The sequence below is a fragment of the Dendrobates tinctorius genome, unplaced genomic scaffold (assembly GCF_039654945.1).
Source record: "Dendrobates tinctorius isolate UK_male_01 unplaced genomic scaffold, ASM3965494v1 ptg000017l, whole genome shotgun sequence".
Taxonomy (NCBI): domain Eukaryota; kingdom Metazoa; phylum Chordata; class Amphibia; order Anura; family Dendrobatidae; genus Dendrobates; species Dendrobates tinctorius.
The window spans coordinates 5,487,320-5,509,756 of record NW_027361685.1 but is presented as its reverse complement, the minus strand read 5'-3'; the positions used below and the strand labels follow the sequence as shown (position 1 = coordinate 5,509,756).

At 45.5% G+C, this 22,437-nt stretch overlaps 1 protein-coding gene across 1 annotated transcript; it reads right to left on the bottom strand.

Annotated features, from left to right (window-relative positions):
* Positions 1–1,079: 1,079 nt before the first annotated feature.
* LOC141082257 (oocyte zinc finger protein XlCOF8.4-like) lies at positions 1,080–8,641 on the bottom strand. The gene is made up of 6 exons (XM_073566196.1): positions 8,275–8,641; positions 7,966–8,145; positions 7,760–7,883; positions 7,579–7,676; positions 7,290–7,380; positions 1,080–2,070 (listed from the first exon to the last, which is right to left on the bottom strand). Exons 1-6 carry the CDS (start codon positions 8,350–8,352, stop codon positions 1,133–1,135), a joined length of 1,509 nt encoding a protein of 502 aa, XP_073422297.1. The 5' UTR covers positions 8,353–8,641; the 3' UTR covers positions 1,080–1,132.
* Positions 8,642–22,437: the final 13,796 nt, after the last annotated feature.

The window sequence follows — 22,437 nt, the reverse complement described above, 5'->3', positions numbered from 1 at the left end:
CAGGTGCCTGATAATCAGGCTCATTACCTTCCTTTACCAGAATAGGGAGTTCACCAGACCTCAGTGACGAAGGGGAAAATGAACTCACAACAAAAAACACTTACAAAAACCTCCCATGCTGGCTCCGTTTCAGCGGTGTCGGCACTTGCGTTCTTGGCACTTTTGAGGGTTTTACGTCATGTAAGCCCTGTGCCCAATCAGCGCTGACTTCACTGTCCCCACCTTCAGACAAATCAAGCATCATGAGGCCGTCAGAGAGCAGCTGCAGCCCTGGCTTCCTGTTCATGTTCAATATGTCCGAAGGAAGGAGCAGTGAAGCTGCTGCTGATTGGGTGCAGGGCTCGAGTGATGTGAGAACCTCACATAAGCCCCGGGACAGTGGAGCCGGCACGCCATCAGAGTATGAGTGTTTTTATTTTAATGAGGCCAGACATAAGGAATGAGTTCACTGAGAAAAAAAAAAAATATATAGCGTATTTTTTGGACTATAAGACACACCTAGGTGTAGAGGAAATTAGGAAAAAAAATTGAAGCAAAAAATGTGGTCAATTCTGTACTTAATATCCCCTATCCTGGTATATATGGTCCCCTCATCCCTACCCTGGTATACATAGATCCCTCATCCTTATCCTAGTATGCAGGGTCCCATCCTATTGTGGCATGATTGGCCCCATTCCGCTCCTGGTATGCAGTGCCCCATCTCATCGTAGTATGCATGGCCCCCATCCTTATCCTGGTATGCAGGGCCCTCATCTCTTCCTAGTATATGCAGGGCACCATCACTATTCGGGTATGACTGGCCCCCCATTCCAGTCCTGGTATGCATAGCCCAATCATTTTAATTGGCCCCCATCCTGGTATCCATGGCCCCATCACAAAACATTAAGAAAAAAGCATTACACTTACCTACCCGGCACTCCCTTGCTGAATCCTGCTCTGATACCAGCAACTGCTTTATGCTTGTAAGCAGCACATGGCAGGGACATAATGCGTTGCTCACAAGCAGAGCACAGCTGCAGGAGTACTCGCCGTTAAAACTATTTCAACATTATGAACATAAAAAAGGCTTCTCTCCTATGTGACATCTCTGATGTTTATTAACATTTGATTTCCAAGTATAATATTTCCCACATTAAGAAAATGAAAAAGGCTTCTCCTCTGTGTGACTGCTCTGATGTCTAACAAGAAGCGCTTTCCGATTAAAATATTTCCCACAATCTGAACAGAAAAAAGGCTTCTCCCCTGTGTGAGTTCTATGGTGATTAACCAAATCTGATTTCTGGTTAAAACATTTCCCACATTCTGAACAGGAAAAAGGCTTCTCCCCTGTGTGAGTTCTATGGTGAGTAACAAAATGTGATTTACGTGCAAAACATTTCCCACATTCTGAACAGGAAAAAGGCTTCTCCCCTGTGTGAGTTCTATGGTGAGTAACAAAATGTGATTTACGTGCAAAACATTTCCCACATTCTGAACAGGAAAAAGGCTTCTCCCCTGTGTGGCTTCTTTGATGGCGATCAAGACTTGTTTTCCATTTAAAACATTTCCCACATACTGAACATGAATATGGCTTCTCTGCTGTGTGAATTCTATGGTGTTCATTAAGATTCCCTTTCTGGTTAAAACATTTCCCACATTCTGAACATGGAAAAGGCTTCTCTCCTGTGTGAGTTCTTTGGTGTTCATTAAGATTCCCTTTGTGGTTAAAACATTTCCCACATTCTGAACAGGAAAAAGGTTTCTCCCCTGTGTGAGTTCTATGGTGCTTAACCAAATCTGATTTCCATGTAAAACATTTCCCACATTCTGAACATGAGAATAACTTCTTTGCCTTAGGAGTAGTTTGTTTTTTATTGCCTCTTTTGTGACTTTGATTTTTCTTAGTAGTCAGGAATGAATCAGAAGATGGGACCTGTTTCATAGGATCAGATGACAGATCTTTGCTGTGAATGGATGATGATATATCTGGAGTAATGGCATTCACTTCAGTTGTATCTTGTAGGATCTCAAGATCATCAGATTTAAAAGTTGAAGATGTCAGCTGTCCCTCTGATCTCCTGGTACAGTCATCTGCCAAGATAAAAAAAACAATTATTTTTAATAAAATATCCTTGAGTTTTTTATCTTTGAATGTTTCTACTTAAACCATCCATAAAAATGGCAAGCTATGTAAAAAACTTTAATTATTTACCAAGACAATGACAGTTCACAGTCTAATAGAAAACCTTGTTGGATGAACCAGTAGTGTGTGGTGTTCAACTGTTTGTTCATTCTGCTTCCCAAATATCAAATATAAAGAAACCAATCAATGTTATGTAGGCGAAAATAATACCAATTCTCATCTCACAAAAACAAGACCCCACTCAGGTCCATTATCTGTCAATGGAAAAACAGAGGTTCCCGCACTATTAGTGGCTCAAAGGCTGTTGAAAAGCAACAAGGTTTCTATAAACCAATCCGGCAAAATCCGCTCTCACTTCGGAGTCTTGCAGTGTGCGCAAACAACATTTAGGATCCCTGTATTTAGCAATATTATAGTGAGAAGAACCCACTTAATTTGCGGTGTCTCCTGGAGCACAATCTGGGCACTATGTGCTGGGTAAGAAAATGGCAAATGTGTAATTTTCACTCTTCAACATCCACTGTGTGTTAATTTCCAGAAAGTTGCTGTGGAGTCAAAATATTCACTCCTCCTACACACGTGGTCAATGTTGTTGTTACCCCTCGTTTAATGACAGAAAAACCCACAATGGTCACAGAAATAACTTGAATCTGACAAAAGCAATAATAAATCAAAAGTCTATGAAAATGAGCAAATGGAAGTCAGACATTGCTTTTCAACCAGGCTTCCACAGAATTTAAAAAAAAAAGTAAAACTCATGAAATAGGTCTGGACAGAAATTATGGAACTCTTAACTTAACCGCTTCGTGACCACCAACGATAGATAAACATCGGCACTAGCAGGGCTTTGTGCAGCGTGGACGTTTGTTTACTGTAGGCAGTTTTGTGCTCATCGGGACCCCACATACCTTATAACTAGGGGATTCCACCGCAAAATGCTTCCTGTGACCCCTGACCTCATTGAGACCTGATCGGTACAGGTCTTTATGACGTCAGCATCACACCAGCCAATGAATCAAATCACTAGGAGCGTTTGTTGCAGCAATCAACTTTCCCGGGTGATCTGCCCCATAAAAACGCTGTTTCTCCTCAGATCTCCTGTCAGTGAGAGACTAGAGGAGAAACAGAGTTACAAGAGCTGCTGGGAACAGCTGTGTCAGTCAGCGATTGTGGTATAAAGTAAAAAAATACAGATAAGGCAGGTTAGGGTTAGTGCTATAGTTAGGGTTAGTGTTGGGACTAAAGCTAATTTGGTCACGTCGTAGTTTTCAATTTCCGGTAAAAAAATAAAAATGAATAAAATGGCCGGTCAGTATTATAGTACAGAGGAGGCTTATGCACTTTTATGTTCTGACAGTGAAGAAAGTGCAGTGTCAGATGGGGATGTGGATTATGAGGGCTTTAGTAGCAGCGACAGTGATAGCTCAGAAATGAGCAGTGATTCTGGTCCATCCTCACACACAAGGACCAGTACAACAAGAAGGACAAATAGCGCTTCTGGAGAAATGTCTCCAACTCAGGGAACAATGCCCAGTACTAGCGCTGTCCCTAGTGCTCGTGAATTGGCGCACACCAATGTCCAAGGGGCTTTGCCTCTTGATGTAGCATTTCCCAGATGGGAGGCTTCGGATTCGACTACCCCATTCATCCCTAATTTTAATGCCATTCCTGGTATAAATGTGGAGGTGGAAAATTTGGGACCAATTATTTTTTTTAATTTGTCTCTGACAGATAGCTTGCTAGAGCATATTGTCCTACAAATTCATATGTGTCCCAATTCATCAGCCAGAATCCACGATCCTATTATGTGAGGTCAAATTTATGGAACCAACTAATGTCCTAGAAATTAAAACATTTTTAGGACTTACAGTCGCTATGGGGCTTGTTAAAAAAACGAGCATTCAGTCCTATTGGTCCAACCGCCCTGTTCAAGCCACCCCTGTTTCCTGCCGTTCTTCCTAGGACCCGTTATCAAATGCTTATGAGATTTTGGCATTTTAATGACAATAGTCAATGCCTGCCCAGAAATGCCCCAGAACATGACAGACTATTCAAAATCAGACCCATCATCGAAGACTTGACAGAAAAGTTCTTAAAGCTCTACACCCCAACAGAAAACATTTCCATTGATGAGTCTCTTGTAAAATTCAAGGGAAGACTGCACCTCAAGCAATTTATTCCTTCTAAGAGGGCAAGGTTCGGAATAAAGCTCTATAAAATGTGCTAGAGTTCAACCGGATACACATCAGCTTTTCACATGTATGAGGGGAAAGATAGCCAAGTAAACCCCCCAGGACGCCCTACTTATCTGGGGACATCGGGAAAAATGGTTTGGGAGCTGATAACTCCAATTTTACAAAAAGGCTACAATCTGTATGTTGACAACTACTACACCAGCATACCCCTATTTAAAAGTCTGGTTGTACATAACATAGGGGCTTGTGGGACCATTCGCAAAAACCGTCTGGAGTTTCCACAATCAGTGGTCAGCAAAAAGTTCTGAAAGGGGCAGTCAGGGGCTTTACACAATGGAGAGCTGCTTGCCCTTAATATTAAGGATAAATAAAATATTTTAATCCTGAGCTCGATCCACACAGATGCCACAAGGGCCACTGCAGACCAACAGGGATCCACTACTCCAAAACCTGTGTCTGTCATTGACTACAACAAATATATGGGGGTGTGGACCTTGCAGATCAGGTTCTACAGCCATACCAGGTATCAAGAAAATCATAGATCTGGTATAAAAAGTTAGTCATGTATTTGTTTCAGGTGGCCACATATAATTCTTTTGTGTTATACAAAAAAGCCAGAAATGCAGACACTTTCCTTGATTATCAGGAAAAGGTCACTGAAAATCTTGTTTTTGACAATGTTGTCCCCACCAATCCTTTAGAATGTGAAGATGTCAGAAGACTCACTGAGCGACATTTTATTGCACTCATCCCAGTAACTGAGACAAGAAAGAACCCCCAGAGAAGATGTCGTGTATGTTCCTAGAGAGGAATGAGGCATGATACCCGCTATTATTACCCACAATGCCCATCACTGCCAGCCTTATGCCTCCATGACGGCTTTACAATCTTCCACACAGAACCACGTTTTTGAACTGTTTTGACATTCAAGCATTTGGTTTATTTAGTGACAGACACATTTGAGTAGAGCTGACTTAACAATTTCCGGGGGTAGGTGGGGGAGGTCTCCAGATACACAAGCTGGGCACAATATATTGGGCACTACAATGACATTTTTGCAATTTTTGCTCTGAAACTTCCACTACGTGTTTCTGGAAATCATCCATGTAGTGAAAATGGTCACTATATCCCTAGATGAATTCCCAGAGGGGTGTCATTTCCAACATGGGGTCACTTCAGGAGGGAATTCATCTATGGGTGTAGTGACCCTTTACCTATCTACTTCTTTTCAATGTAAAATCTGGGGTTAAAACAACATTTTAGTGGTAAAAATGTAATTATTTCTTCTTCACTGCCCAATGGTATAATTTCCTATGGAACAGCTGTGGTGTCAGTATGCTCACTGCACCACTAGAAGAATTCATTCAGGGAAGTATTTGGTAAAATGCAGTCACCTTTGGGGGCTTATGCTGTTCTGGCACCTCAGGGGCTCTGACAATGTGACATGTCACCCACAAACAATTCCAGCAAAATCTGCTCTCCAATAGGGCGCTCCTTCCCTTCCAAGCTCTGCCATGCGCCCAAACAGTAGTATTCTCCCACATATGGGGTATCGGCGAGCTCAGGAGAAATTGCACTACAAACTTTATGGAGCAATTTCTCCTGTTACCCTTATGAAAATGCAAAATATGGAGCTAAAAAGATTTGTGAAAAATTGTATTTTTTTTTTATTTCCACGGCTCTACATTATAAACTTCTGTGAAGCACCTGTGGGTTCAAGGTGCTCAATACACATCTGGATAAGTTCCCTAAGGGGTCTAGATTCCAAAATGGTGTCACTTGTTGGTGGTTTACACTGTTTAGGCACATGAGGGTCTCTTGAAACGTGACATGGCAACCGCTAATTATTCCAGCATATTTTACATTCAAAAAATCAAATGGTGCTCCTTCTCTTCCGAGCCCTGCCGTGCACCCAAACAGTAGATTTCCCCCACATATGGGGTATCGGCATGCTCAGGAGAAATTGCAAAACAAAATGTATCGTCCATTTTCTCCTGTTACCCTTGTGAAACTAAAAAATAATTAGGTGTAAATGAAAATTTTTGTGAAAGAAAAGTAAATGTTTATTTTTTCCTTCCACATTCCATTCATTCCTGTGAAGCACCTGAAGGGTTAATAAACTTCTTGAATGTGGTTTTGAGCACCTTGAGGGGTGCACTCTTTAGAATGGTGTCACTTTTGGGTATTTTCTGTCATATTGACCCCCCAAACTCACTTCAAATATGATGTGGTCCCTAAAAAATGGTTTTGTAAATTTTGTTGTAAAAATCAGAAATCGCTGGTCAACCTTTAACCCTTATAACTTCCTAACCAAAAAAATTGCTATAGTTGATATAGAGGCTACTGTGCAGGCGCCGCCATCATCGGTGACATTGTGCTGGATGTAATTTTTTTCTAAGCCTCACAATAGCCACAATATTATAGGCATTATCACCAATAATATCAATGCTATTATATGCATTATGTAATAATGGGGGCAGGTCAGTGAGGGGTCAGCGACCTGTCATAAGCCAATACAGATGAATATGTAATCAGCGCACCACATAAAGCCCCGCCCACAGCCCCGCCCACAGCCCCGCCCTAGAGCACGAGAATCTCATTGACTGAAAACTACAAATACAGATTACACAACAGTAAACCAGAGTTGCCCTCATTTATGGTGGACCATTGGAGCTACTATGGATCCTGAGCAGAAGATTAGAGAAAACAATATTGCTACCCATTTCAGGAGAGATTGTGCAGTAATCTGAATTCCTTAGGATCAGAAACAATGTAATTGGTTGTAAGTTCTATAGAAAAGGGCCTTCAATGCCCAAAGTCATTTGAACAGTTTTGGGTGGAGGAGAATGTTGTGGTCTAGAGGCAAAATGGTGATCATGGTAATACGGCCGGACTACACCACCGATAAAGCAGCCACAGCCGGTGACTGAGAGGAATCTGTGACTTCTCTGCATTCAGTGGTTACTACTCACCTGGGTAGTCATATGTGGGAATCTCCTCTTTACACCACTCATCATCTCTCACATATGTCTCTGTAGTATTAATATGGGTCAGATCTTCACCCTGAAACAAATATTGTAAAAGTCACAGACAGATGGAGAAGTCCCATCTATGATCAGCTCTAATCCTGCCATCTCCACCGTTCTCATTACACAAGTATAAAACAGATAATACTGGGGGATAAAACAAGACTGAGCACAAGACCTTCACAGCCGTCTACACATCATAGGGGAGATCTCCTGACACCTTCTCTCCATCTACCTGATGATCCTGAGGAGCACTGGGATCTTCTTGGTTACAGTCCTGTGGAGGAAGAGGACGGGGACATCTCTCTGGTGCTGTCCTCTTACTGGATAGATCTGGAGGAAACACATACAGGGACTGAATTCATTCTCTACATACAGATAATTATAGGCCGTGTGTATTTAGTCCTGTCTATTACCTGGAGATGTGAGGGGCTGGGGAACCTCCATTATGACGTTCTTGTACAGATCTCTGTGTCCTTCTAAATACTCCCACTCCTCCATAGAGAAATAGACAGCGACATCCTGACACCTTATAGGAACCTGACACATACAATGATACCGTCATCCCCCGATCCCTTCATAGTGTTACTGTATAATGTCCCAGCATTCCCAGCAGTGTCACCTCTCCAGTCAGCAGCTCCATCATCTTGTAGATGAGTTCTAGGATCTTCTGGTCATTGATGTCCTCATGGATCAGGGGGTGAGGTGGAGGCCCCGTGATTGGGCTCAAGGGTCTTCCCCATCCCTCAGACACAGGGTCCTGACAGTGATCACTAGAGGTCTTCTTCACCACTGTGTAATCCTGGTTATGGAGAGACACAGTAATAAATCTCACTCCAGACATTTCCAGAGTCCTCACCTCTCCAGTTCTGTCCATCTGTTATTCCCATAGATAAGAATGATGTAATGTGACGTCATCAGAATCACTCACCTCTCCAGTGAGATGGAAGAGGATCTCTAGGGCGAGGTGTAACATCCTCTCCGCCATCTTGTCTCTGTCCATATCCATCCTTGATGGGGAAATCAGGAAAATTCTCTTCTGTAGAAGATCTTCACTGAGAGGATCCGATATTGTAGAGACCTGAATGAGAAGAAGATGATCCGATGTAACATCATAAGAATCCTGTGTAATAATACAATTACTGGAGATAATAAGGGAAACATATGAGGAGATTTATTATCTTACAGGGTTTAGTTTTCTCCCCTGACATCTACTAATAAAACCTATATATTTAGGCCACAGACAACAAGCAGTTTCCTCCTCGGAGTCGGCAGCTGAACACGTTCCTCATAGACTCATCTTCCATAACGCTAATTCTCGTCTCATTACCGGCACTGGAATCGGCATTAGCAATACTGCAGGAGAGATTCATTACACGCGACATGAGAAATAACTCCTTCATGATGAGGACGACATCTTCATCTTCTACTGCGGCTCTAGAGACAGATGTGGCCAGAGTCGGTCACTGCCTCCATCCCCACCGGCCGTCTATATGAAGGTTTCCCGTCTTCCCCGCACTGGAATCTTCTCTCCCGTTAGATCTCAGCTCTGAGTCACACACAGAAGTTTGAGGCTTTTCTGGAAGAACAGGACAGGAGAGATCTGAGGCCGATGTCTCCATGTACAGGGTTTCCCCTCGGGATAAGAGGCTTTTCTATCCCTTTCCCCAATTAGAGGGGACACCTGTGGATATCGGGGTCTTTACCGGCTGCAGTCCTGGGGGGATTTACTACCGGACTCAAGTTAGTCTGCAGTTAGCTATTAGTTAGCTATTCGATTTTCGATTTTCATGTATGATGAATTATTCATAGAGTGGAAGGGTAAAATTTTGTTCAGGACTGTGAGATGTTTATTTTGACTACTTGTGGCCTGGGTTATTCACGTAAATCACTTATTTATGTCGCACAACCTACTCAATCGTACATAAGTTCAATTTGAAAAGAGGTACCCTGGACCACTAGTACTCAAAATGACCTGCTCAATGTCCTGAATAATATTTGCCAAAAAACTGATCAACTCTATGTGTAGTTCGGAAGTTATTCACGTAAATCGCTTATGTCGCGAATAATCAAACGCACTCAATCTAACCAATTTTGCCCAAAAAATTCACAACTCTATGTGTAGTTGAAGAATTATACAAAATATGCTAACTCCACATGTGAAACATTTTATAGGTACCTCACTGTTTGCTATCACAACTTACTTGAAGTTTCCATAAGGGCATAACCCACTAATCTATGTTTAATTCAAGAGTTGTTGAACAGATGCTAAGTTTGTGTGTGAAATTACAAGTAATAAAGTTTTATGTCATCAAATTATTTATATGTAATTGTAACGTCATTATTAACCTTTTTTTTAACTTTACATAGTGGTTCTTGTGTAGACACGGAGGTCAGTGGGTGCTCTCGTCCGCTTGCCCAGCCGCCTTTACAAAGACAGCATGGACCATGACTCATCCCAACTGAACGCCCGACCTCCTTAACAGTGGGTGGCACACTACTCAGACAACACAGGGTGAGTGAATCACAATATTAGGACTTTCTTGGATCCCCAAACAATTAATGGCATATATCACACAACCAGCAAAACACAAAATGTAACAGCAAACAGTTTATCACCCTTCCACTGGCTCACCAGGGATTATAATATCCATTCCTCAGAGCTTCCAGGGCTACTTACTCCAAGCCAGCAGCACCCCGCTTTCGGTGTGCACCCACCGAGAAGGAATAATGCCAGATTTAGGAAACTGACTGACTACCGCAAATTCTGTAGTCAGGTGACTGGATTGTCCCAAGCTGGATACCATCCTTATGTAGTCTTTGATATCTCAGCCGAATCCTTGCATTCGATGCTGAAGTCCATGTAGTCTTATAATCCATGTGGGGTTATGGCCTGCCAATCGGATCCGCAGATCCAAAATTGGTACCATGCAACAAGAGAGACTTGGTCACTGGACAGTCCTCCTTCTATACCCCTGAGCTCTCAATTCAGACCCTTGAGGCTTCATGATTGGTGGAATAAGAGTGTGCTAGATTGGCTAGATTCCAAGCCACATACATAATATCCATAGTAGTAGAGTTGAGCGAAACGGGTCGAAAAATTTCAAAAGTCGCCGACTTTTGGTAAAGTCGGGTTTCATGAAACGAAACCCAACCCTAGGGTGAGGTCGGCCACGAGCTCGGCGACTTTAGCGCCACAGTCGCGTTTCAAAAGTTTGTTTTCCGCCCTTTTTCAGCCAATCAGGATCCACGGACACTGTGGGCAACGTGATGACATAGGCAGGGGTCACCACCATCTTTGAGAAGGGCATGCAAGTGATTGGCTTGCTTTGGGGGGCGTCACAGGGGGTATAAAAGGGCGTGCACGCCGACCGCCATGTTACTCATGCTGATCTCAGAATAGGGAGAGCTGCTGCTGCTGCTGATTCTGTAGGGAGAGTGTTAGGCAGGGAAGAAGACACCAAAAACTGCTTCTGCTGCTAGCGATTTTGCCTGTACAACACACCAGTCACTGTGTGTGCAGTGCAAGTGGAGGCTATATTGTGGTGTATCAGTGGTGTTGGTTGTTAGGCTGCCTTATAAGGCTTCCTGATAGCTGCATTGCTGTTTTCCCACTGCTCTGCAAACTGCTTTTTTAAAATCAATCCAAATTTTTTTTTCTTGTCCTGGTGAGGTACTGAGCGTGCATTTTTTCACACCATACAGCGGTGTACGCTCCTCACACAGTACCGTGTAAAGGCTGTCATCACGGCCACAGTGAAGCTATCTGTGTGTGACTCTGTAAGAATAAGTCGAGGACATGTTCCGTTCTTACAGACCTCAACCTTCTAGTTTTGTCTGGTTTTCAAACAGTTAAGTATATTTGCTGTTTGATCACATTCAAAACTATAAAGAGACAGCGTGTTTCAGTCCGTATACTTAAAAAACACGGAGCTTGACAATTTTACGGACACCGGACAGCGGTGTACGTGCACGCACCTCTCAGTACCGTGTAACGGCTGTTATCACGGCCACAGTGAAGCTATCTGTGTGTGACTCTGTAAGAATAAGTCGAGGACATGTTCCATTCTTACAGACCTCCACCTTCTAGTTTTGTCTGGTTTTCAAACAGTTAAAGTATATTTGCTGTTTGATCACATTCAAAACTATAGAGAGACAGCGTGTGTCAGTCCGTATACTTAAAAAACACGGAGCTTGACAATTTTTCGGACACCGGACAGCGGTGTATGTGCACGCTCCTCTCTCAGTACAGTGTAATGGCTGTTATCACGGCCACAGTGAAGCTATCTGTGTGACTCTGTAAGAATAAGTCGAGGACATGTTCCGTTCTTACAGACCTACACTCTAGGGAGATTCCTATTCTGCCCAATTCAATATACACCTTGTAGTTTGTCATACACTAGCCAATTTCTGCCTGTGACATAGCGGTGTGATATTCACTGGGCCTCACACAATCCAACAGTGTCCACAAGTGTGTTCAGAAATTCTACATCTCCCCTGTCCTATAGTGACATTTTTCACACCTACGACATTGAGCCTGTGACATAGCGGTGTGATATTCACTGGGCCTCACACAATCCAACAGTGTCCACAAGTGTGTTCAGAAATTCTACATCTCCCCTGTCCTATAGTGACATTTTTCACACCTGCGACATTGAGCCTGTGACATAGCGGTGTGATATTCACTGGGCCTCACACAATCCAACAGTGTCCACAAGTGTGTTCAGAAATTCTACATCTCCCCTGTCCTATAGTGACATTTTTCACACCTGCGACATTGAGCCTGTGACATAGCAGTGTGATATTCACTGGGCCTCACACAATCCAACAGTGTCCAAAAGTGTGTTCAGAAATTCTACATCTTCCCTATCCTATATACACCTTGTACTATGTTTTACATTACTATATAGTTTGTGGGATTTTGTGTACATTTTTACCAAAAATGAGGAAGGCTGGTGGAAGAGGCCGTGGAATTGGGCGGGGGGTTGCCAGCTGGTAATGATGGTGTTGGTGGTTGATCTGATGGTAGTGGCAAAAGCAAAATAGGACGAATGCAGGAGGTGTTGAACCTGCGTCATCGTCTGGCTCCACAAGGCCTCGAAGGCTTAGTTTTCTAGGAGTTGGCAAACCGCTTTTAAAGCCAGAGCTTCAGGAAAAAGTTTTGGCTTACATTGCTGACTCATCCTCCAGCTCTATCGCCTCCTCTTCTAAAGTTGTAAAAAATAAAAGCACTGAGTCATCATTGGAGGCTCATGTTCATGAACCACACCTTTCCTTGTGTCCTTCACCCCAACCAAGATTGAAGGATGACGCAGGCCATACAACTGATTACTCCATGGAGCTGTTTTCACATACCATGCCTGGGTTATCAAGTGAAATGGTGAATTACCCAGGCCAAGATGAATCTGACATGGAGTGCACTGATGCACAGCCACTGATGGATGATTCTGCTGGTACATTCACTCAGAGCACTACATTGTCCTCGCAGTGTAATGAGCCAGATTCTGACCCTGATGAGACTCAGGTGCCCCTTCCCGCATACTATACCACCATACACGGTGACAAAGAGGAAGGTGCACATGACATTGAAGAGGAGGTGATGGATGACCCAGTTGTTGACCCAGATTGGCATGCATTGGGGGATGAGGGTGCTGCTTCCAATAGCTCAGATGAGCAGGAGGAGCATCCACAGCAGACATCGACATCGCAACAGCTATTATCTGGCAGGCCCGGAGCACTCCAAAGACAGGTTCCAAAAATCAAAAGAGTTGCTGGACAGCTTGTCCAGACGGTCAAAATAGCACAGCGTGCTAGGCCGCAAAATGTCTTCCAAAGTAGGAAGAGTGCAGTGTGGCACTTTTTTGAACAAAATCCTCATGATCAGGCCAAGGTTATCTGTAAGAAGTGCGCAAAGACCTTTAGCTGAGGGAAAAATCTGAAAAATTTGAATACCAGTTGCATGCTTAGACATTTAACCAGCATGCACTTGCAAGCGTGGACACAACACCAAACCTCAAGTACCACATGTGCAACTGATCACAAAGAAGGTAGTCAGCAACGCTACATTGTTTCCTCCACTGTAAGCCCACTGGTTAGCACAGCAGCAAATGTTGAGGTGTCGTTGCAAGGCCAAAGCAGTCAGGGAATCCCACTGTAATATCAATGAAAGACTGAATTTAGGCCATCAGAAACAACACCAACTCCATCACCATCATCAACCCTCTCTCAGTCCGCCCTGTCCACCGCTACTTCCACCATATGCAGCTCTCAAGTCCAGCTCACCCTCCCAGAGACTATGAGTAGGTCAAGAAAGTACTCAGTCTCTCATCCGCGTACACTGGGTTTGAACGCCCACATTGCCAAACTAATCTCGTTAGAGATGATGCCCTATCGGTTGGTGGAAAGCGCAGCTTTTCGCGAACTCATGGCCTATGCAGTACCACGCTATGACCTACCCAGTCGCCACTTCTTCTCTCGCAAAGCCATCCCAGCCCTCCACCATCATGTGAAAGACCGCATTGTCCATGCACTCAAGCAGTCAGTGAGTGGAAAGGTGCACCTCACAACAGATGCAAGGTCCAGTCGGCATGGCCAGGGCCGTTACGTGTCCATCACTGCGCACTGGGTTAATGTGGTGGATGCAGGGTCCACAGGGGACAGCGGTGGTGGGACAGTGCTGCCTAGCCCACGGTCTAGGAAACAGTTGGCTGTAGGCGTTCGACCCTCCTCCCCCTCCTCCTGAAGCGAAAGCTCATCCACAGAGCGCAGTCGTACGAGCACTCCATCTGCAGCTGCCACTGTTGCACACAAGGTGTCCCCCTATCGAGCAGCTAGTGGAAAGCGTCAGCAGGCTTTGTTGCAGATGATGTGTTTGGGCGACAGACACACTGCGGAGGTGCTGGCCGAGTACTTTCAGCGACAAACTGAGTCATGGCTGGGCAGTGTACATCTTGAGGCAGGCAAGGTAGTTAGTGATAACGGCCGTAATTTTGTGGCAGCCATAGCCCTTTCAAAACTCAGCCACATACCTTGCTTGGCTCACACCTTGAACCTGGTGGTGCAGTGCTTCCTCAACAATTATCCAGAGTTAACAGCCCTGCTCCAGAACGTACGAAGACTGTGCGCGCACATCCGCCGGTCGCCTGTACACTCCATTCGTATGCAGAAGCTGCAGCGATTGCTCCACCTTCCCAACCACCGCCTCATTATTGACATTGCAACAAGGTGGAACTCCACCCTGCACATGGTTGAGCGGCTGTGCGAACAGAGGCAGGCCATAATGCATTTGTGGGAGGATACACGGCCAGGCACTTTGAGAGCAGACATGGAGTTGACAGGTGTGCAGTGGTCGAAGCTGAAAGACCTCTGTAAAGTCCTTCAGTGTTTTGAGGAATGCACACGGCTGGTAAGCGCAGAGGACGCCATCCTAAGAATGAGCATCCCACTTATGCGTCTGCTCATGCAAACTTTGACGCACCTTAAGGAGCAGGCGTCTGCAGCCAATGTTGACGAGGAGGAGGGAATCCTTGATGACATTCAGCCATTGTCTGCTCAGGGACCTCTCCTGGACCAGGTGGAGGAAGAAGAGGAGGAGGAGGAGGATGATGATTGGGATGATTACTTAGAGGAGGAGGATGCATCTCGTGGGGCAAGTGAAAATGTTGGCGTGGCAAGGTCTGGTACAGGGTTTGTGCGTAACTGGAGGGATGTGGATTTGCCAGAAAGTGCTCCTCCAACCAGCACTCGCAGTGCATCATTGACACCGGGAACATTGGCCCACATGTAAGATTATGCCTTGCAGATCCTAAAAAGGGACCCCCGCATTGCCAAAATGATGAGCGATGACGACTACTGGTTTGCCAGCATCCTGGATCCATGCTATAAAGGCAAATTACAAAACATCATTCCACACGAGAACCTTGACCTAATATTGGCTAATAAACAAGCAACTCTGGTAAACCGGTTGGTTGAGGCATTCCCAGCACACAGCAGCGGTGATGGTTCTCACACGAGCCGTACGGGCCGGGGGCAGCTTGGCAGAGGTGTTCGTGGTGCACACAGCAGAAGTGGCGTTGGAGACAGGGGTTTCATGACAATGTTGTGGACTGATTTTTCAAGTACCGCTCACACAACTGGTAATACTGCATCGATGGAAAGTGACAGGAGACAGCAGTTGTCAACTATGGTTACAAACTACTTTTCCTCCCATATCGATGTTCTCCCGCACAGGTCATTCCCCTTTGACTATTGGGCCGCTAAACTGGACACCTGGCCTGAATTGGCACAATATGCCTTACAGGAGCTCGCTTGCCCAGCTGCAAGTGTGCTATCGGAAAGAGTCTTCAGTGCAGCTGGATCAATCCTGACAGAAAAGAGGACCCGTCTGTCAACCCAAAATGTGGATGATCTAACCTTCATTAAAATGAACCATGCATGGGTTTCCAAGGATTTTGTCCCACCTTCCCTTGATGACACATAGGTTGCCAGAAAAATGGCTTGCTTTGGTCCTCCTCCTATTTTGCAAACTTGACCTATTTCGCCTTTTGCAGCAGCTGAATGTCCCACATCAACATATGCCACTTTGTAAACCGCCCTAACTGGGCTGCCCCCTCCCCCATGGCCGGGATCACCACCTAGCGCATGAAACCGTGCAAGTGCCGTTGCCCTGGACAGTGGGTAGGCCGACTCTTGGGCGCGGGCACTGGCACAGGGTCCCTCATAGTGCAATCAAGTGTCTCTGACGGTGGTGGTGCACACCCGCCGTCAGACACACCGCCGTACTATGAGGGGCCCAGTGCCAGTACCGACGCCCACGAGTGTGCCCCCCTTGCTTGGGCAGGGCCCCAGCATTTGCAATGTTTACCTCTCCCTGCTCCTCCGCTGTGTAGTCTGGGCTGTCAAATCCTTCACTGGGAGTGCCACTACAAATTGACTGAACTGAAAGATGATGGTTAAGATGTAGCTATGCCCTGTCCTGCTGGCCGGGCTCTAGCTCCAGATGATCAATGGCTTCCATTTCTTATGGATGTCGACTGACAATGACATGCAGTGGTGGTTTATCATCAGCTTTCACAGTTTTCCTACTCACAAACGTGTGACATTCCGGCGCACATTTTATAATGTGGCCTCTCATGCCAATCAAATAGAATCGCCTACGACCTGTGGCTTCTGTCTTTTGCACTCCAAAGTTACGTGACAGATCATGATAGCCAGTGAGCACCATGTTTACATCGCTCCCTGTGATAAAAATTTGATTGAGATGAGTAACAGTGATGGAATCAAAGGAAGTGCGATACAGCAAGACTTTATTCACAAAAAAATGTTTTCACTGTCTCAACACACAAATTAATTGAGGGTCAGCATCGCCTATGAGAATTGTGACGGAAGTTTTTCCCGTGAATAGTAATTCCTAGATTTCTGCAATCACTAGTCTTTATGTCAGTAATTGTATGCATCTCATTTCCTATTGCGGAGAGGCTGGACTGTATTACTGAGACTGAAATATATCTGAAGATTTAAAAATAACATCCAAAATATATAGTTGTATACGCCTCAAATGCATTTCCTTTTTTCCACTTTTTAGATTGCTGTGTAATCCATACTGAGAACAAGGAGATTTTACATGTTTAAACTATGCTATATATACCTGCTATCCAGTGATAAAGTATCCTTTCTCAACTTTGTACAATCTGGTCAAATCCATACTGGGCCTGAGAACATCTGAGTCTGCCTCCTGATCTATAGACATATATTTTTAATGTGTAAACTAGGCTACATATATACATGTTATCCGGTGAAACTGTACCCTTTATCAACTTTCTACAATGTTGTTGAATCCATACTGGGCCTGAGAACGGCTGCCGAGCTGTTAAGCAAGCTACAGCACCTGTGGTTTGGACACGTAATTTTTTCAGGAATGACGGTTAGGCCTAACTCCGGAATTGCGGTTGACCTGAACTTACTGGGAAATCATCGTTCGTTCGCGGGGAATAATCTGAATCCCAGATCCCCATCACTAACGGAGTTCAGCAGGTTATCTGCACCTGTAAGCGACAAAAGCTGGTCCTTTCAGTGTAGCGTGCATGCAGCCCTGGACATGTACGGGAATGCTAGACCTGTTATTGCTCGATCTCACATGCCAGAGCCTCGCTTATCGCTCTAGTAAGCTTGACGCGTACTGCGGGGGCATGCCGGAGTCTCGGTTGTTAACGGAATAAAGCTGAGAAATCGCTAGCACAACTACAAACACACATACCACACCACACACAGAATCGACAAAGCTTTCAAAGTGTGCATCTTTTCTTTAGGTGGCATGGTTGTGGTTTCCCGGGTGGAGTCCAATTAAGCCACAGGCTCTACTCCTGGTGGTGCCCTTTTGGACATTCCTTTAAGGTTCAGCTTTGCAATCATACTGCCCCCTGAAACCATAAACTTTGCCTTCATGGACGCTGTTTGGAGGTTCGTGGGAATACCGCCGCCCGATCAGCAGTCGGCATATGGGTCGCCCTCCCAGGGCTGTGGGATACTCGGTACCGGGCCGGTGTCAGTGGGATGTGTCAAAGCAGCGGTGACCCGGACGGTGGCCCTGGGCGCCCATGTAAATGGCGTGGTATAATGGTAAGGAGTTTATATAGATAGTTTGATGCCACCTGTGTTCGGCAACATAGATGTTAGGCCGACGCTGCATGCAGATCCTCTGGGACCGATGGTGTTGTGCAGCAAAGATGGTGAAGCTCCCCACAGGTGGAGCTGGAGTCCCAGGGAAGTGTAGATGTAGTGATGGGGGAAAGGCACAGGCGGTGTAGGTGCTGGTGCCCAGATGTAGTGGTGCTGGAATAACTGTAGGACACCAGAGCGTGCAGTTCCAAAGCTTTACTCACAGTCTGCAGGTTACACAGATGCCTGCCTCCGTGCTGTGTCCTCCGGGTCAGGACCTCAGCCAACCTCCGGGACCAAAATGGAAAGCTCCCTTCCAACACTCCGCCAACATGTACCTTCCTGAACGTCTCCTTTCTAGCGCTTGTAGGGGAAGCACTCACAGGACCGTGGTTCACTGAAGCGCCTCCTGTCTAACAGATGTTCCTCAGACTTTACTTGTATGGCAGACAGCTGTAGCCTTTTGCTTCTGGCTCCCACACGTCGATGCTGGGGCCTCCGAGCCTTAGTTGGCTACAGAGCATTTATAACTGCTACTTCCCCCGGTTTCTGCTGCAGGAACGTCAGTGTCCCTACAAACTCGGAGACCGGAATCGGGACCATGCGCTCCAGCTAGGAGTGATCCTTAACTCTGCTCATCCTCCAGCTCCCCTTCTCACGTCCACACACTTCCCCTTCCCTGCACAGAGTGCCCTAACTTACCTCCTCCCGACCACAGACAGCAGCTCCTCAGCAGTCAGGTTCAGAGGTCTCCCTGCTTGCCTGGAGTGGGAAATGTGTTGTGTGTTGGTTTCACTGCTAGAGAGATCCTTAGTTGCTCCCAAGCTTGACAACACACTCCCTAGGAGGAAGGTAATGCCACAGTGGCGACCGTACTCTTGGGGACGCCACAAGTGCACTGAGGCCCAGCCACTGCTGGATGACGCTGCTGGTACATTGACCCAGACCACTACATTCCCCTCGCACTCTACACTGCCAGAATCTGACCCAGAGGAAACTCAGGTTCCCCTTCCCACATACTATACCACCTTACACGGTGACAAAGAGGAAGGTGCAGATGAAAGTGCAGGTTCCTTGAGCAGGTGGGGGCGGCATACTCATGGGCGATGGCACTGGCACAGGGCACCACATAGTACGCAAAAGTGTCTCTGCCGGTGGGAGGGCCTAAACAGCCAAGTGCAGTGAGATGGAAGATGGGGACGACAAGGAGTTCAGAGTAGTGCAGGGATTCCCTAGCAAGGAGACTTATGTAATTGTTTTCAATGTTGGGACAGCAATTTTTGGGGAGCACTATACTCTGGTGAATGATATATGGGGCCCACCATACACTGGAGCATTCCAAAGGTGGACATCAGACACTGGAGCAGCATTTACAGGGCCCGTTATACACTAGAGCAGTAGAAATGGGGCCCATTATATATGGAGCATTATTTGGGCCCATAAGACAGTGGAGCTTCATCCATTGGGACCAACATATACTATAGCATTATGTGGAGCTCATCATATATGGTTTGAAACATTATATGGGATCAATGATTCCATATGGAGAAATATATGGGCCTCATTACTCTGTATAGCGCACTAAGCGCTGGCCATAATACTGTATGGAGTTATATACTGTCCGTTTTTGGAGGTATTGGAGAATTTAAAATGGATATCAGTCATGAGATGTAAGAAGTGAAGTATTTTTCATTGTACTATACCGCTATTTCTCTGCCGTATCGGAGCATCATGAGTTGTGGTATGTGTTAAAGGGGAAAACCTGGAGCCAGCCCTCCCCCCCCACAACTGTAGCCAAATAACCCCCATTTTTCAGTGCGTAACTAGTATTATGAAGTAAATTAAGGTTGACAAGCTTCAGTAACAAGAATTTATGCTTTTGGCATTCAAATGGGCACTGTTGGTGTGTTTCCTGTCCTCCTCTCACTGCCGACTTTAATTCCCCATTGACTTACATTGGGTTTTGTGTTTCGGTCGGACCCCCGACTTTTCCCTATAGTCGGCCGATTTTGCTCGACCCGACTTTTGAAAAAGTCGGGTTTCATGAAACGAAGCTCGACCCTAAAAAACCAAAAGTCGCTCAACTCTACATAGTAGTAATGGTGTCTAACAGAGATGAGGAAGAGTCAGCTAATCTAATTTGCATAGAATGGAGCAATACAATGAAAGGTTAGCATAATTGATTTGTCTGAGTCTGTGACCTTCCCTGGCAAAGGTAATTACGTGAGTCAACAGTAACTGTAAACCTAGACTCCTTAAGGTACTGTCACACTTAGCGATGTACCAGCGATCCCGACCAGCGATATGACGCAGTCAGGATCGCTGGTACATCGCTAAGTGGTCGCTAGTGAGCTGCCACACAGGCAGATCTCACTAGCGACATCGCTGGGGACGGGGGTCGCTACTTACCTGTCACACCAGGCGATCCTGCGTCCTCCCGCCCGGCTCCACGCGTCACTCGTCTTCACAGCAGGAAGCACCGCAGGAAGCTGACGACGAGAAACAGTCCTGAACGTTCTCGCGCGATCAGCGATAACCAGCGGGGGAGCCGGTCGTAGGTAAGTATCACACACAGAGATATCGCTAGCAATACTGCGATTTACGTGAATAACTTCTGAACTACACATAGAGTTGATCATTTTTTGCCAAACATTATTCAGGACATTGAGCTGGTCATTTTGAGTACTAGTGGTCCAGGGTACCTCTTTTCAAATTGAACTTATGTATGATTGAGTGCGTTTGATTATTCACGACATTAGCGATTTACGTGAATAACTTCTGAACTACACATAGAGTTGATCATTTTTTTGGCAAACATTATTCAGGACATTGAGCTGGTCATTTTGAGTACTAGTGGTCCAGGGTACCTCTTTTCAAATTAATCTTATGTACGATTGAGTGCGTTTGATTATTCGCGACATTAGAGATTTACGTGAATAACTTCTGAACTACACATAGAGTTGATCATTTTTTTGGCAAACATTATTCAGGTCATTGAGCTGGTCATTTGAGTACTAGTGGTCCAGGGTACCTCTTTTCAAATTGATGTTATGTACGATTGAGTGCGTTTGATTATTCGCGACATTAGCGATTTACGTGAATAACTTCTGAACTACACATAGAGTTGATCATTTTTTTGGCAAACATTATTCAGGTCATTGAGCTGGTCATTTTGAGTACTAGTGGTCCAGGGTACCTCTTTTCAAATTGATGTTATGTACGATTGAGTGCGTTTGATTATTCGCGACATTAGAGATTTACGTGAATAACTTCTGAACTACACATAGAGTTGATCATTTTTTTGGCAAACATTATTCAGGACATTGAGCAGGTCATTTTGAGTACTAGTGGTCCAGGGTACCTCTTTTCAAATTGAACTTATGTGCGATTGAGTGCGTTTGATTATTCACGACTAGTGTTGAGCTTTCCGATACCGCAAGTATCGGGTATCGGCCGATATTTGCCGTATCGGAATTCCGATACCAAATACCGATACTTTTTTCGTATCGGATACCGGAATCGGAAATCCAAAATGCAATGAGCCAAAAGTGGCTCTGATTGGCTGCCAAAATGACGTCATCATGATGCGCTGTCTGTGCGCATCATGATGCGCCGTCAGTTCGGGCCTTTGGGGGGGCTGTGCCGACTGTCCGGGGGTCTGTGCAGGCCTGCCGGTGGTCTGTGCAGGCTCCGGGGGTCTGTGCCGGCCTGCCGGGGGAGCTGTGCCGGCCTGCCGGTGGTCTGTGCAGGCTCCGGGGGTCTGTGCCGGCCTGCCGGTGGGCTGTGCAGGCTCCGGGGGTCTGTGCCAGCCTGCCGGGGAGCTGTGCCGGCCTGCCGATGGTCTGTGCAGGCTCCGGTGGTCTGTGCCGGCCTGCCGGGGAGCTGTGCAGGCTCCGGTGGTCTGTGCAGGCTCCGGGGGTCTGTGCAGGGGCATCGTCCGATGGGACTACAAGTCCCATCGGGCGATGCCTGCTACCATGACAGTGATTGACACATTAGCCAATGATGGGACTGTAGTAGTCCCATCATCCGGCTAATGTGTTGAATGTAAAAAAAAAAAAATGTACATGCTACATACATACTACATGCAACATGCATACTACATACATGCTACATACTACATGCATGCTACATACTACATATATACTACATGCATGCAACATACATACAACATATATACTACATGCATACTACATGCATGCAACATATATACTACATGCATGCAACATGCATACTACATATATACTGCATATATACTACATGCATGCAACATACATATATACTACATACAATACATACATATAGACATACAGTACATATAACGGAGAGTACATACTCTCCGTCACTTGTCACTTTGATCCCCGAAGCCATTGTCCCCTTGAGGAATAAATATCAAAATAAAAAAACACCAATATACTTACCCTGATCCGCAGAAGTC

Excerpts from the sequence above, each read along its gene's own strand:
- LOC141082257 (XM_073566196.1), bottom strand. The coding sequence starts at position 8,352 with ATGGATATGGACAGAGACAAGATGGCGGAGAGGATGTTACACCTCGCC. Across the intron at positions 8,146-8,274 it reads TCTTCCATCTCACTGGAGAG|GATTACACAGTGGTGAAGAA; the intron begins GTGAGTGATTCT and ends CTCCATAACCAG. Across the intron at positions 7,381-7,578 it reads GTGCTCCTCAGGATCATCAG|GGTGAAGATCTGACCCATAT; the intron begins GTAGATGGAGAG and ends TATTTGTTTCAG.